The 17,047-nt window shown below is 41.8% G+C and overlaps 1 protein-coding gene across 2 annotated transcripts in view; it reads left to right on the plus strand.

The window, feature by feature from the left end:
* The window catches only part of LOC131947287 (uncharacterized), a 96,970-nt gene that overhangs the window by 64,805 nt on the left and 15,118 nt on the right, over nucleotides 1-17,047 (plus strand). For both annotated transcript variants that reach the window (XM_059308452.1, XM_059308453.1), the window contains 9 exons: nucleotides 6,805-6,945; nucleotides 8,159-8,334; nucleotides 9,569-9,891; nucleotides 11,620-11,770; nucleotides 12,000-12,179; nucleotides 13,965-14,085; nucleotides 14,906-14,966; nucleotides 15,654-15,749; nucleotides 16,282-16,440. In XM_059308452.1, coding sequence (XP_059164435.1) covers nucleotides 6,805-6,945; nucleotides 8,159-8,334; nucleotides 9,569-9,891; nucleotides 11,620-11,770; nucleotides 12,000-12,179; nucleotides 13,965-14,085; nucleotides 14,906-14,966; nucleotides 15,654-15,749; nucleotides 16,282-16,440 — 1,408 coding nt within the window. The remainder of the gene's footprint in view (nucleotides 1-6,804; nucleotides 6,946-8,158; nucleotides 8,335-9,568; nucleotides 9,892-11,619; nucleotides 11,771-11,999; nucleotides 12,180-13,964; nucleotides 14,086-14,905; nucleotides 14,967-15,653; nucleotides 15,750-16,281; nucleotides 16,441-17,047) is intronic.

A 17,047-nucleotide genomic window follows, 5' to 3' on the forward strand; every position in this document is an offset into this window, starting at 1 on the left:
CTTGCCTCACCCACTTCTACTTGTCTCACCCACTTCTACTTGTCTCACCCACTTCTACTTGCCTCACCTACTTCTACTTGCCTCGCCTACTTCTACTTGTCTCACCCACTTCTACTTGCATCACCTACTTCTACTTGTCTCACCTACTTCTACTTGCCTCGCCTACTTCTACTTGCCTCACCCACTTCTACTTGCCTCACCCACTTCTACTTGCCTCACCCACTTCTACTTGCCTCACCCTAGCCTCACCCACTTCTACTTGCCTCACCCACTTCTACTTGCCTCACCCTAGCCTAACCCACTTCTACTTGCCTCACCCACTTCTACTTGCCTCACCCACTTCTACTTGCCTCGCCTTCTTCTACTTGCCTCGCCTACTTCTAGTTGTGATTAGTACTTTTCTTTGTTTTCCATTAACTGTCATTCGTTTAAACTACAGCCTACTGTACGTAACTTGCGATCACAGCTCTAGACAACAGTTCACTGCTTGCTTGACTATCACGTTGAGAATACATGATGTGAACACACCAAACTCCAGTCACCAGGCTGACCGCTGCTACTTTATTCCCTTTGTCTCTAATTTTATAATTAAAATCACAACGTAATCTTCAGATCAATTTCAATGACTAATTTAATATATCATTAGATTGAAGATTAGATTTCTGTGGGTTAATATCAGAAACAAAATTAATTTAAAAAGTAATCGCTGTACTGGAAGTTGGTCACCATATTGTTACAAGATTTGAAAACAGACCGACCGACAGTTAGACTGTCAGACTTAGTCAAAGTTCGTAAAATATCAAGTTGCTTAGAATAAAAAGTGAGTGCCTTCCTCCAAGGCCACTGATTGAGTAAGTTATTACAACATGTGTTGAATGACTTGCGTGTTGTGACTTGTTGTAGAAGGTCGCCATGGAAACTGTCACCATGCTGCTGTTGCTTTGTTTATAGCCTCGCCCATACCGGCTCACAGGGAGACACGATCTTGGTAGCCGACATGGACCAAACACGTTCTTTTACTATGTCGTCGTATGCATGGCTTACACAGAAAGAAATATATGTTTACATGCTCCAACCATCAGTACTCCGGCTATAGGCCATTATATCTCTACCATCCATCAGTAGTAAGCAGCTCGCTAATTCTATAATTGCAACATTAAATCGACTGTATAAAAGACAAATGTCCACTTTTGTGTATGAAATCAATGTACATTTATACTTATGTCGCAATAATACAACTACAAGAATATAAATGTAAAATGTAATACAAACTCTAAAGCAAATATTTTTAAAACGTTGAAACATAATACCTTGCTGTTTTAAAATGGAAGTGAGCATTTCTCAAAATTTAGTTCTTGTTTTCTTTGTACAGATACACATCTACATCACCCTACATCACCCTACATCATCCTATATCACCCTACATCATCCTACATCATCCTACATCATCCTTCATCACCCTACATCACCCTACAACATCCTACATCACCCTACATCATCCCGTGGTTTACTTGACCGATCTGTGGGACTTTGATCTTTCCACTATTACTGTAAACCGTCCTTTGAACCGCTAGGTATTATTGATTGTGTTCCCCTAATCCATCGAGCTAGATAAGCTCCCCCACTAAATTACCTTTTACTTAGAGCAGCGAATTGTGTTTACCCCAGCAACATATACCATCCTTGTGGATTTTCCTAGTTTTTAGAGCCGTGTCCTTCCATTGAGTACATCAAAAGTGCAGACCAGACCCTTCGATTCGCCCGATAAATCACTGTTTCTGTGATATTTTGTTTAAGTGTGTGCTTGACCCCGCCCACCAACTGGGGCCGTATACGCCAGTGTTGTGACTAGAATTGATGCCGTCTGTCATACACTCCATCATGTAGATTAAAAGTTTCCCATCTCATTTAATGTAAGCCCGTAAGCCCTGCTAGGGGGGGGGGGGGTACCTAAAATCTACCCTTCTAGGCTTAACTAACTAATCTGTCCGGTCAGTGCAACCGTGGTAGAACCCACAGTGGTTAAACCTAACCTTAGTCTAAATAATAAGCTACTAAAATAAAACAAAAACTTTTACAGTTAATAAAAATTTATTGCATGGAACCAAAAGTTATAAAAAAGAATAGATAAAACTGACACAAAACAGAACCAAACGAAACAAACTTTTTACATCAAACAAAACATTACGTTTGACCATTTGCTGGTGTTGCGCCGACTTATGATGTCTAGGATGGTCCAGGCCCTGACACACAGAAACCTCCCTTCATCCATTCTCGACATCCCAAAAGTCCACACCAAACAAAACACTACGTAAAACCACTACGTACAATACATTACGTAGAACACAATACGTACACAACAAACTTTTTACACCAAACAAAACAATTCATATATAACAAAACAATCCATATATAACAAAACACCCAGCCAAGTTGCCCAAACAACCTCACTGGAAGGGGGGGGGAAGAGAAAAAGAAAAGGAAAACATAAGAAAAATGCATGGTAATGGCAGATATATACATAAATATATACACAAGTTCAAAATGCTACCTACTACTACTATCTAGCTAAAGCCTCGAGTAAAACTAATCCTTACTATACAATTCTAAAAGCAATTCTCAAAAACAACTAACCACTGTCTAAAGAAGAACTAGCAACTTAAAAATAACGTGTAAACAAATTCATCGTAGAACCAATCTTTCCTACACAAGGAAGCCCGAAGCCATTGGTTTACATAAACAACATCTATATTGATAACATTAAGTTAACACACTCCGCTAAGGCCCCAATGAAGGCAGACACAAAGCAAGCGATACTCAATACGACGTTGCACGAAACAGCACACACATTAATTTTAAACAACCTAAAACTCGAGGCAACTAAAATATACTAATCTAATTACTGTCTAAAACAACCGACTATTGACTAAGCCAATCCTAGTCAATAACACATCATAAAACAATCAAGTAAATGCACACACGCATTCACACAAGTTTAGGAAACACTCCTAAACACACTGGCCTAAACCACGTGGTCCGAAACACACGCCACGGGTTTAGAAAATATGAAATATACATTTTAAATCATTCAAAATAACACACCACGTGCATACCAGACATGCCGATGCCCACTATCTCGTTTTAGACGAAAAAGAAATAAAACGAGAACACAACGGCAGTCGCATTCATACAAATCACATAAAGATAAAGTATAAAAACCAAATACCTCCACGCGTGCGGTGCGCCCGCACAGAAACCGAAACCTGACCCGACCTACATCTCGCCTCGGGTCAAAAAAAGGAAGAAAATCGTCCGACCGATCAATTTATACTGACCGCTCGGACGGAAGGGGACTCCGTGGCCGCTCCCCATTGGATCACCAGGCACTCGCAGATTCGCAACAAATATATTAATACAAAATAAATAATCCATTCACCCGCTCACATTCACCCCTTTTTAAAATCTTACAGACCCTGTAAGACAAAATGCATATAACAATCTTAAAATAAAACATGCACCCATCTCTTACACCAAGCCTATAAGCTTGAATGCAAAAAAAGAAACAATGTACAATAACATTAATCTTGCGTCTCTGTGCTTCCAAAAAAAACTCAAGGCACCAAGATAGTGTTCCCTTCACTGAGGGCTGATTCGCGCTACTAGTCCTGTCGGTCGTTCATCCAGAAGGACAAGGGGGGAGGGTCAGCCTAGACCCTCCCGCTACTAATGACACGCCGTTGCAACGTCTCATCTGTACACGCATTCTGGTCTTGCGTCACCGTAGGCACACCGGTGGAGCGTCCGCTAGGTCGGTCCGGAGATGACCAACCGCCTTTCACCACTGGCTCTCCGACTGTTACCCGCCCCCAACGATCGTGCCTCCGCTTCGACACACCTGTGGGGCGGGTGTTCAGTAGCCCTCTTTGTGGGTCAAGGAAATTACGTCATAGGCCTTCCGTTGGTGGGGAGCGTCCGCTTGGTTGGGCCAGGTGGTGACGCAACCGCCTTGCCCCACTGGCTCTCGTGCTGTTGCCCGCCTCTACACACTTGTGTGGCGGGTGTCCAGTAGCCCTCTTTGTGGGTCAAGAAATTGACGTCACTGGCCTCTCGTTGGTGGGGAGCGTCCACTTGGTTGGGCCAGGTGTTGACGCAACCGCCTTGCCCCACTGGCTCTCCGACTGTTACCCGCCCCCAATGATCGTGCCTCCGCTTCGACACACCTGTGGGGCGGGTGTCCAGTAGCCCTCTTTGTGGGTCAAGGAATTGACGTCACTGCCTCTCGTTGTTCACCGGTCTGCCGTACACACCAGATCCGCGCCACGCCCGTGTGTGTTGTCCAGTCTAGACCACACGAGGCCGCCATCTTCATCACACGCCAGGTCCAGTGCCACACGCCGTGCTTGTCCAGCCACGCACACTGAAGGCTCGTCGAGGCACGTCTCTCCGCCAACCTGACTGGGTGTTTAAACAACAAACAATTCCTACACTACACAAAAACTAAACACAAATGGTTCCATAAAGGGCCTATCAAGAAAAATTTAACTAAGCTACACTAGCCCTAGTACAAAAAAACAAAAATTTAACTAGACTAAAGCACTGACCCCACTCGTGCTACCAATTTGTAAGCCCTGCTAGGGGGGGGGGGGGTACCTAAAATCTACCCTTCTAGGCTTAACTAACTAATCTGTCCGGTCAGTGCAACCGTGGTAGAACCCACAGTGGTTAAACCTAACCTTAGTCTAAATAATAAGCTACTAAAATAAAACAAAAACTTTTACAGTTAATAAAAATTTATTGCATGGAACCAAAAGTTATAAAAAAGAATAGATAAAACTGACACAAAACAGAACCAAACGAAACAAACTTTTTACATCAAACAAAACATTACGTTTGACCATTTGCTGGTGTTGCGCCGACTTATGATGTCTAGGATGGTCCAGGCCCTGACACACAGAAACCTCCCTTCATCCATTCTCGACATCCCAAAAGTCCACACCAAACAAAACACTACGTAAAACCACTACGTACAATACATTACGTAGAACACAATACGTACACAACAAACTTTTTACACCAAACAAAACAATTCATATATAACAAAACAATCCATATATAACAAAACACCCAGCCAAGTTGCCCAAACAACCTCACTGGAAGGGGGGGGGAAGAGAAAAAGAAAAGGAAAACATAAGAAAAATGCATGGTAATGGCAGATATATACATAAATATATACACAAGTTCAAAATGCTACCTACTACTACTATCTAGCTAAAGCCTCGAGTAAAACTAATCCTTACTATACAATTCTAAAAGCAATTCTCAAAAACAACTAACCACTGTCTAAAGAAGAACTAGCAACTTAAAAATAACGTGTAAACAAATTCATCGTAGAACCAATCTTTCCTACACAAGGAAGCCCGAAGCCATTGGTTTACATAAACAACATCTATATTGATAACATTAAGTTAACACACTCCGCTAAGGCCCCAATGAAGGCAGACACAAAGCAAGCGATACTCAATACGACGTTGCACGAAACAGCACACACATTAATTTTAAACAACCTAAAACTCGAGGCAACTAAAATATACTAATCTAATTACTGTCTAAAACAACCGACTATTGACTAAGCCAATCCTAGTCAATAACACATCATAAAACAATCAAGTAAATGCACACACGCATTCACACAAGTTTAGGAAACACTCCTAAACACACTGGCCTAAACCACGTGGTCCGAAACACACGCCACGGGTTTAGAAAATATGAAATATACATTTTAAATCATTCAAAATAACACACCACGTGCATACCAGACATGCCGATGCCCACTATCTCGTTTTAGACGAAAAAGAAATAAAACGAGAACACAACGGCAGTCGCATTCATACAAATCACATAAAGATAAAGTATAAAAACCAAATACCTCCACGCGTGCGGTGCGCCCGCACAGAAACCGAAACCTGACCCGACCTACATCTCGCCTCGGGTCAAAAAAAGGAAGAAAATCGTCCGACCGATCAATTTATACTGACCGCTCGGACGGAAGGGGACTCCGTGGCCGCTCCCCATTGGATCACCAGGCACTCGCAGATTCGCAACAAATATATTAATACAAAATAAATAATCCATTCACCCGCTCACATTAAAGTATGGCTGACCAATAACGCTGAGGGGTCGTGTGGGGGTTAGTGTGGGAGGTCATGTGTGGGTTAGTGTGGTAGGTCGTGTGGGGGTTAGTGTGGAAGGTCATGTGTGGGTTAGTGTGGGAGGTCATGTGTGGGTTAGTGTGGGAGGTCATGTGTGGGTTAGTGTGGTAGGTCGTGTGTGGGTTAGTGTGGGAGGTCGTGTGTGGGTTAGTGTGGGAGGTCGTGTGTTGGTTAGTGTGGGAGGTCATGTGTGGGTTAGTGTGGGAGGTCATGTGTGGGTTAGTGTGGGAGGTCATGTGTGGGTTAGTGTGGTAGGTCGTGTGTGGGTTAGTGTGGGAGGTCGTGTGTGGGTTAGTGTGGGAGGTCATGTGTGGGTTAGTGTGGGAGGTCGTGTGTGGGTTAGTGTGGGAGGTCGTGTGTGGGTTAGTGTGGGAGATCGTGTGTGGGTTAGTGTGTGGTAGAAATGTGGAGTGTTTGTATGAAAGCATGTGTGTGTGTGTGTGATTGTGAGGAGCGTCTTAATATTTATTTGAATAAAAGCTGAGAAAGCGATGTTAAAAACTATTGGCCCAGTTTTGTTACCTTATTGTTTACATTTACAAATGTCATTGTGGTAAACTACATCTACTCAAGAAACCACCTTTTATCCCTGTAGGTAAACCACTTTCCTTGTCTGACTTCACCTACTCAAGAAACCACCTGTCTACCTACGCCTACATCCGCAAGGGCAAGCTGCTCCACCAGTGGGTGAGACGACTGTGTGTAATCTCGGGTACAAGGATGCTCATACACAGAGGTACTCAGTTCACGTGCAATATATTCTCATTTGATCAGACTTAATTTTATTAAGACAAGTTTTCCAAGCAAACAAGAAAGATTTCCACACAGTTTTTGTTCCTAATTAGTCTAATGTAGAATAATGATTTTAAAACTGACGGAAATGAGGCCAAATTTAATTAAAGAGAGTAGTTGCTTTTTTTTTAAAATCGCTACTGTAAAACTGTCATGTGAAACAACACGAGATTGTTTACTAGGTGTGGGGGTGGGGGACGAGGCAGCCTGCCCTAAATTGTGGGGGTGGGGGACGAGGCAGCCTGCTCTAAAGTGTGGGGGTGGGGGACGAGGCAGCCTGCTCTAAAGTGTGGGGGTGGGGGACGAGGCAGCCTGCCCTAAATTGTGGGGGTGGGGGACGAGGCAGCCTGCCCTAAAGTGTGGGGGTGGGGGACGAGGCAGCCTGCTCTAAAGTGTGGGGGTGGGGGACGAGGCAGCCTGCCCTAAAGTGTGGGGGTGGGGGACGAGGCAACCTGCCCTAAAGTGTGGGGGTGGGGGACGAGGCAGCCTGCCCTAAAGTGTGGGGGTGGGGGACGAGGCAGCCTGCCCTAAATTGTGGGGGTGGGGGACGAGGCAGCCTGCCCTAAAGTGTGGGGGTGGGGGACGAGGCAGCTTGCTCTAAAGTGTGGGGGTGGGGGACGAGGCAGCCTGCCCTAAAGTGTGGGGGTGGGGGACGAGGCAGCCTGCCCTAAAGTGTGGGGCTGGGGGACGAAGCAGCCTGCCCTAAAGTGCACCACGAGATGCCTTAAAGAGGATCTAAATGAGATGGCCAGGTTAGCCAGGCGAATGATCAAGTTAAGAGCATGGAGGCTGGGATATGCAGAGAGGAAATCAGCCAGTAGGGCTGCACTGTTTTAGACAAGGGGGCGTGTATAATGACGTCACAATGGGGGAGGGGGATGCTAAAATATGACGTAGGCAGGTGACAATTTAAGGGGAAGTGAGGTTAAGAAACGTGTAGTTAGTTGGTCTAATATTTCACAGTAAAAAAATGACAAATATTTTTTCCTAGAAATAATTGTTATTAAAGTGCACACTTCTGTTTGACGTTGGATGATCGGTATGGGGGGGGGGGGGGGGGGGAGGGGTGGGTAAGAAACCTTCTAAAATAGAGTGACGCGTGAGTCTGCATAGCGAGCGAGGTACATCATTTTTTTTTCTCGTCGCGTTGGTTCCAGAGAAGGGGACAGAACCCACTGTAGTGCAGCTAGCTCGAGGTGCCGTGGAGGAGGTGACCATTAAAGGCCAGTCTCTTGTTCTAAAAATAACAAGCACCCACCAGGGCGAGAGGTCAATGTACATGTCATTTGTTTCACAAGACGACTACAATAAATGGTTCAAGAAAATTAAAAAGGTTAGACGATACATTGCAGGCTTTATGTTCATCTTTTATGTCCAACATCATGTCCATCTTTTGTGTCCAACATCATGTCCATCTTTTGTTACCAACATCATGTCCATCTTTTGTGTCCAACATCATGTCCATCTTTTGTGTCCAACATCATGTCCATCTTTTGTGTCCAACATCATGTCCATCTTTTGTCCAACATCATGTCCATCTTTTAAGTCCAATATCATGTCCAACTTTTATGTCCAACATCATGTCCATCTTTTGTGTCCAACATCATGTCCATCTTTTGTCCAATATCATGTCCATCTTTTGTGTCCAACATCATGTCCATCTTTTGTCCAATATCATGTCCATCTTTTGTGTCCAACATCATGTCCATCTTTTGTGTCCAACATCATGTCCATCTTTTGTGTCCAACATCATGTCCATCTTTTGTCCAACATCATGTCCATCTTTTAAGTCCAATATCATGTCCAACTTTTATGTCCAACATCATGTCCATCTTTTGTGTCCAACATCATGTCCATCTTTTGTGTCAAATATCATGTCCATCTTTTGTGTCCAACATCATGTCCATCTTTTGTGTCCAACATCATGTCCATCTTTTATGTCAAATATCATGTCCATCTTTTGTGTCCAACATCATGTCCATCTTTTGTGTCCAACATCATGTCCATCTTTTGTGTCCAACATCATGTCCAGCTTTTGTGTCCAACATCATGTCCATCTTTTGTGCCCAACATCATGTCCATCTTTTATGGGGTCATCCATAAATGACGTCACGCTTTTTTTGACGATTTTACCTCCCCCCTCCCCTCCGTCAAACATCGTCACAAAATGCCAGACTCCCCCCCCCCCTAAAATGACGTCACACCTCAGCCTACAACCCCCCTCAAAATTGCAGTTGAATTTTTTTTTAAACATCGGTATTTTTCCAAAACCTTGTATGAACTCTGTCAAAATAGAGTATTTTAATCAATTTCGAATACAATTTATTAAAACAGTTTTCTAAAACGCGAAATAACGTCTAAAATTCTTTTTTCTAACATTATCTTTTTTTATAATGCAAAAGTGTGACGTCGCACCATCTGAACCCCCCCCCCCCTCCCCCTCATCACACACCGTCACAAAATTAGGGACCCCCCTCCCCCCTTCGAGTGTGACGTCATTTATGGACGATCCCTATGTCCAATATCATGTCCAGCTGTTATGTCAATCTTTGATGTCAAATTTCTAGGCGACGGCCAAGCTACCAAGTCGAGCTGATCTCTCCAACTGCCATCTTGAATTTTTACCGGAAACAGTTTTTATCAACTCTGACCTGGACACGTTGATCCTACGTCACAACGCCCTGAAGGAGCGACCCATAGAGGAGGACATCTACACCATCGGCTGGCTGGATGACCTGCCACGGTTCACCGGTCTCAGGAGTCTGAACCTGGCAGACAACCAACTGACCAGCTTCCCCGCCTCGCTGTGCCAGATCCGATCTCTGATGGAGCTCAACCTGGCTAGCAACAAGCTGGATGAGATCCCCGCACAGATCGCTGAGTTGACCAAGTACGTGGGGCTGGTGGGTTTGTGTGGGGGGGGGGGGGGGTCTGGTGGGTTTGTGTGGGGGGTCTGGTGCGGGTGGGAGTCATGGGGAGTTACTGGGGGCTGGTGGGGGTTGATATGTGTAGGGTGAGGGTAGGAGTCGTGTGTGGAGGGGATTGTGTGGGTGGGTTTGTGTCTCCAAATCATACACCTCCAAAAATATGTGTACACATTGCTCTATGTCCCCAGCCTACAGATCCTACACCTCCAAAAATATGTGTACACATGAATGTCCCCAGCCTCCACCTCCAAAAAATATGTGTACACAATACTTTATGTCCCCAGCCTCCACCTCCAAAAAATATGTGTACACATAGCTTTATGTCCCCAGCCTCCACCTCCAAAAATATATGTACACAATACTTTATGTCCCCAGCCTCCACCTCAAAAAAATATGTGTACACAATACTTTATGTCCCCAGCCTCCACCTCAAAAAAATATGTGTACACAATACTTTATGTCCCCAGCTTCCACCTCCAAAAAATATGTGTACACAATACTTTATGTCCCCAGCCTACACCTCCAAAAATATGTGTACACATAACTTTATGTCCCCAGCTTCCACCTCCAAAAAATATGTGTACACAATACTTTATGTCCCCAGCCTACACCTCCAAAAATATGTGTACACATTACTTTATGTCCCCAGCCTCCACCTCCAAAAATATGTGTACACATTACTTTATGTCCCCAGCTTCCACCTCCAAAAAATATGTGTACACAATACTTTATGTCCCCAGCCTACACCTCCAAAAATATGTGTACACAATACTTTATGTCCCCAGCCTACACCTCCAAAAATATGTGTACACATGACTTTATGTCCCCAGTCTCCACCTCCAAAAATATGTGTACACATGACTTTATGTCCCCAGCCTCCACCTCCAAAAATATGTGTACACATGACTTTATGTCCCCAGTCTCCACCTCCAAAAATATGTGTACACATGACTTTATGTCCCCAGCCTCCACCTCCAAAAATATGTGTACACATGACTTTATGTCCCCAGTCTCCACCTCCAAAAATATGTGTACACATGACTTTATGTCCCCAGCCTCCACCTCCAAAAATATGTGTACACATGACTTTATGTCCCCAGCCTACACCTCCAAAAATATATGTACACATGACTTTATGTCCCCAGCCTACACCTCCAAAAATATGTGTACACAATACTTTATGTCCCCAGCCTACACCTCCAAAAATATGTGTACACATGACTTTATGTCCCCAGTCTCCACCTCCAAAAATATGTGTACACATGACTTTATGTCCCCAGCCTCCACCTCCAAAAATATGTGTACACATGACTTTATGTCCCCAGCCTACACCTCCAAAAATATATGTACACATGACTTTATGTCCCCAGCCTACACCTCCAAAAATATGTGTACACAATACTTTATGTCCCCAGCCTACACCTCCAAAAATATGTGTACACATGACTTTATGTCCCTAGTCTCCTACCCCTCCAAAAATATGTGTACACAATACTTTATGTCCCCAGCCTCCACCTCCAAAAATATGTGTACACATGACTTTATGTCCCTAGTCTCCTACCCCTCCAAAAATATGTGTACACAATACTTTATGTCCCCAGCCTCCACCTCCAAAAATATGTGTACACATGACTTTATGTCCCCAGTCTCCACCTCCAAAAATATATGTACACAATACTTTATGTCCCCAGCCTACAGATCCTACACCTCCACAACAACAGACTGACCAGCCTACCGGAGGAGCTGACACTGATGAAGAAGCTGGCTGTGGTGGTCTTAGCCTTCAACAAATTCTCACAGATACCCACATTACTCCTGCAGCCAAAGCAGGCTCTGTTTCTGGTGGGTTCACAATCTTTCTTTGTGTACTGGTGGTTTCACAATATTTCTTTGTGTACTGGTGGGTTCACAATCTTTCTTTGTGTACTGGTGGGTTCACAATCTTTCTTTATTTACTGGTGGGTTCACTATAATGTTCTCAGATCCTGCAAATATTTCTTGTTTGATCTGTTGTTGCAACAGCAGTAAGTGACCTAAAGAAATGAAATTATAGCTGTAGCTTGTGATGCAGGTTGACAGCATCATCATGGCTGGGAACCACATAACCCGACTACCCCCTGACCAGCTGGCTTACATGGCGCGCACCAAAAAAATTGACCTCAGGCTAAACCAACTCCAGATCATGCCAGCAGAAACAGTCAAGTTCCAGAGTCTAGAGCACGTCACTCATGTTGACATCAGGGACAATCAGGTAGACAGGGTTTTTATAATCTTAGGGACAATCAGGTAGACAGGTTTTTTATAATCTTAGGGACAATCAGGTAGACAGGTTTTTTATAGTTTTTGGGACAATCAGGTAGACAGGTTTTTTATAATTTTTGGGAAAATCAGGTAGACAGGTTTTTTATAATTTTTGGGACAATCAGGTAGACAGGTTTTTTATAATCTTTGGGACAATCAGGTAGACAGGTTTTTTATAATTTTTGGGAAAATCAGGTAGACAGGTTTTTTATAATCTTTGGGACAATCAGGTAGACAGGTTTTTTATAATTTTTGGGAAAATCAGGTAGACAGGTTTTTTATAATCTTAGGGACAATCAGGTAGACAGGTTTTTTATAATCTTAGGGACAATCAGGTAGACAGGTTTTTTATAATCTTAGGGACAATCAGGTAGACAGGTTTTTTATAATCTTTGGGACAATCAGGTAGACAGGTTTTTATAATTTTACTGTCAGTTATTCAGGTTTTTACTTTCTCGTATATACGAAGTATAGAGAAAGTATTGTAATCGTGCACAAAAATCAATTGAAATTTTAACAATTTTTACCGTATAACACCTCAGTCCTTCATCACATCCGAAGTATAGAGGACTTATTTTAATCGGGCAAAAATTATCAATCCAGATTTATCAAAATTAAGAGGTTTTATGCGTAATCCAGTTTGAAAAACTGGGCGTTGCAATTCTGTCCGTATGTCTGTGTGTGTGTCTGTCCGTGTGTAAACACGATAACTTGAGTACCGTTACAGCTAGGTTGATGAAATTTCATATATAAGTATTTTATCAAAATCGTAGATCCGTATCAACTTTTGAGCGATTTCCGATAACCGGAAGTGGTACTTTTTCTACTTTGAATTTTTCAAAAGCCAATAACTTGAGTACTATTTCAGATAGATAAATGAAATTTCACATGTAAGTAAAAGATCTAATTCTCTACCTTCTGTTTAATTTTGAGTAATTTCCATTGACCGGAAGTAGTAATTTACGCTACTTCCGATTTCTCAAAAAAAACTATTATGCGCTTTTTTATTTGGCGTTCACTTGGTGTGCAATTAATTTGTCTACGAGATTTTATTCTATTTTTAATACTTTAAGTATTTAAAATGGATTAAAAATCATGTCTATAGCCCGAGTTCCCATCCCCTGTTATTTTATATAAGAATATTCGAGAAAGTTTAGGGGAGATCACTCCCGGTTTATTTATCTTACTTTTAAATTGCCAAGTTTTTACAAAGATAAGCCTACTCTGGTAAAAATGATACAATGATACAAATTAGGCAAACTATATTTGTTGTCTTTAAGTGATACAAGAATAATAGGATGAAATGGAGCTGTGTTAAATAACAATTTTCTATGAAAACCAAAACTTTGAAAATTTAAAAAATAAAACCTAATAGACACTTAATATATTTATTTTGTAAAAGTTGATAGATAAACAAATATAAAAATAGAATAAAAACCAAAAGGTTTATCAAAACAAAAAAAATTTAAAGATTTTAACCCAGTCTCGTCTCTAAAACAATGCTCACTTAAAGATGCAAAAAAGCTTTGTCCTTTTGATAAAATATAAGCAGCTGGATTTAACCTAACATCAGAGATCATATTTCATAAAATAATTATTTGCTTTTGATTAACCTTTCAATCTTGTTTCAATCTTGTTTTCAAATGTCTATTTGAATAAACGTTTTAATATAAGTGACTGGCCTTGTTTCCAGTTGTTTTTTTTTTGTTCTAAAATAATGCCTGTTCTAACGTAGGTCACTGAACTAGATTTCCGATCTCTGAGATGCCTGGAATATCTGAACTGTGACAGGAACCTCATCAAGACAATGCAACTGAATGGCTCAGCCTTAAAACACCTGTATGCTGCACATAACTGTGAGTGGTCTAAGATTGTTGCCTTAAAATACCTGTATGCTGCACATAACTGTGAGTGGTCTAAGATTGTTGCCTTAAAACACCTGTATGCTGCACATAACTGTGAGTGGTCTAAGATTGTTGCCTTAAAACGCCTGTATGCTGCACATAACTGTGAGTGGTCTAAGATTGTTGCCTTAAAACACCTGTATGCTGCACATAACTGTGAGTGGTCTAAGATTGTTGCCTTAAAACACCTGTATGCTGCACATAACTGTGAGTGGTCTAAGATTGTTGCCTTAAAACACCTGTATGCTGCACACAATTGTGAGTGGTCTAAGATTGTTGCCTAGTACAAGAATCAACTTTTTACTCAAAGGTTTTAGATATAGCATTAACATTGTATCACACCATTTTTAGATGCAGTCTGGCTTTTTACATGATTAGAATATATTGATTTATTCATGGGAAAAAATAACCGCATGATTATTCCAAGTCTAGAACTTTGTGCTTTGTCAGCCATTTTGAAAAAATGAAATAAAACTGCCTACGCATAAGCAAAAGTTTGTCTGTCTGTCTGTCTGTCTGTCTGCCTGTTATTCTGCCTGATGTTCTCCCTGCTTTGCCTATCAGGTTTTGTTGGTAAAAAACAAGTGCTGCTAGCTATTTGCTCAATTTTTTTGTATCTGGCCAGCGTTAATTGTGTTAAGCTGAACCCCTAATGAATTAATTAAAAACTTTTTCTAATTATTTCTTTTATCAAAATAAAATTAAAAAGATTTTTTATAAATTAATAAATTAAGATTAATTTAGCTGACAATGTTCATTTTCTGTCTTTCAGTTCTTCAAAGTTTGATGATCAGTCCCAAACCAGAGTGGGTGGTTAATATGGACATTTCATAGTAAGTTTTTATATCAGTGGGTGGTTAATGTGGACATTTCATAGTAAGTTTTTATATCAGTGGGTGGTTAATATGGACATTTCATAGTAAGTTTTTTATATCAGTGGGTGGTTAATATGGACATTTCATAGTAAGTTTTTATATCAGTGGGTGGTTAATATGGACATTTCATAGTAAGCTTTTTATATCAGTGGGTGGTTAATATGGACATTTCATAGTAAGTTTTTATATCAGTGGGTGGTTAATATGGACATTTCATAGTAAGTTTTTTATATCAGTGGGTGGTTAATATGGACATTTCATAGTAAGTTTTTATATCAGTGGGTGGTTAATATGGACATTTCATAGTAAGTGGTTAATGTGGATGAAATTAATATGTTAATTTTAACAAATTTCTTTTTTAATTTTCCAAATATATTTTCATATAACATTTTTACATTGCCATCCATAACCCTTAGCATCAGTAACCCAATATTTAGCCTTAACATCAGTAACCCAATATTTAGCCTTAGCATCAGTAACCCAATATTTAGCCTTAGCATCAGTAACCCAATATTTAGCCTTAGCATCAGTAACCCAATATAGTAACCCAATATTTAACTTTAGCATCAGTAACCCAATATTTAGCCTTAACATCAGTAACCCAATATAGTAAGCCAACATTGAGCCAAGTTTTTCCATCCCCAGCAATAAACTAATTGAGTTGCCAGCCTGGCTCTCTGATTGTTTTTTCCTGCTAGATTTGAATGTAAGCCACAACAGCCTGAAAGCTTTGCCAGAAAGGTAAGGCAGACAACTCTTTCTCCTCATAAAGTTGGCTTGAAATGGGGGAATTATGTTTGGCCATAACTTGCAGGAAATGTCCGCTTGTAAACCCAACTTGGGTTATTTCAGGGGCTGTTAAATTTAGAACAAAAACCATGCACTACAAGAAGGAAGTGCTCTACTTCTGTGGTCAAAGATAAATGCATAGATTTTCTTATTTTATGTGGGCAAGATCTGGGAAATTTCTTTCAGCCAGCATGTGGGGTATGCTGCAGATATTCCTAAACAATCTTTTTCTTTCTAGCTCCAGAATAGTTGGGAAAGGATTTCTACTTTAGAAGCTTGGATATTAATTATAAGAGCTTCACATTTCTACAGCTAATGCTATTTTTATTGAAATTTTAAATTATTTTGTAAATTTGCGTTTTAACTACATTTTATTGCATGTTATATTTATCATGTAACCCAGTCAAATTAATTAGCTGATAGACAAACTGATGGGTGAGACATCTATGCATACCATAAATCAGCTTTATATATCTGGTCACAGGCTGTTCACAGACGCTACGAAATTAAAAAATGTCCGAGCCAATCACAACCACTTGACACAGTTGCCAGACAAGATCCGCAGCGACACACTGGAGGAGCTTCACCTTCAGCACAATGGGATCAAACATTTGTCAACACAGCTGTTCATCATGGCACATAGGTGGGTGGTGTGGGGGGTGGGGGTGGGGGGGTGGGGGGGAGCTTCACCTTCAGCACAATGGGATCAAACATTTGTCAACACAGCTGTTCATCATGGCACATAGGTGGGTGGTGTGGGGGGTGGGGGTGGGGGGGTGGGGGGGAGCTTCACCTTCAGCACAATGGGATAAAACATTTGTCAACACAGCTGTTCATCATGGCACATAGGTGGGTGGTGTGTGTGGGGGGTGGGGGGTGGGGGTGGGGAGCTTCACCTTCAGCACAATGGGATCAAACATTTGTCAACACAGCTGTTCATCATGGCACATAGGTGGGTGGTGTGGGGGGTGGGGGTGGGGGGGTGGGGGGGAGCTTCACCTTCAGCACAATGGGATCAAACATTTGTCAACACAGCTGTTTATCATGGCACATAGGTGGGTGGTGTGTGTGGGGGGTGGGGGGAGTGTGGGGGGTGGGGGTGGGGAGCTTCACCTTCAGCACAATGGGATCAAACATTTGTCAACACAGCTGTTTATCATGGCACATAGGTGGGTGGTGTGTGTGGGGGGTGGGGGGAGTGTGGGGGGTGGGGGTGGGGAGCTTCACCTTCAGCACAATGGGATCAAACA

This window comes from Physella acuta, unplaced genomic scaffold (genome assembly GCF_028476545.2).
Source record: "Physella acuta isolate Inbredline_101_S28 unplaced genomic scaffold, ASM2847654v3 ptg000591l, whole genome shotgun sequence".
Taxonomy (NCBI): Eukaryota; Metazoa; Mollusca; class Gastropoda; family Physidae; genus Physella; species Physella acuta.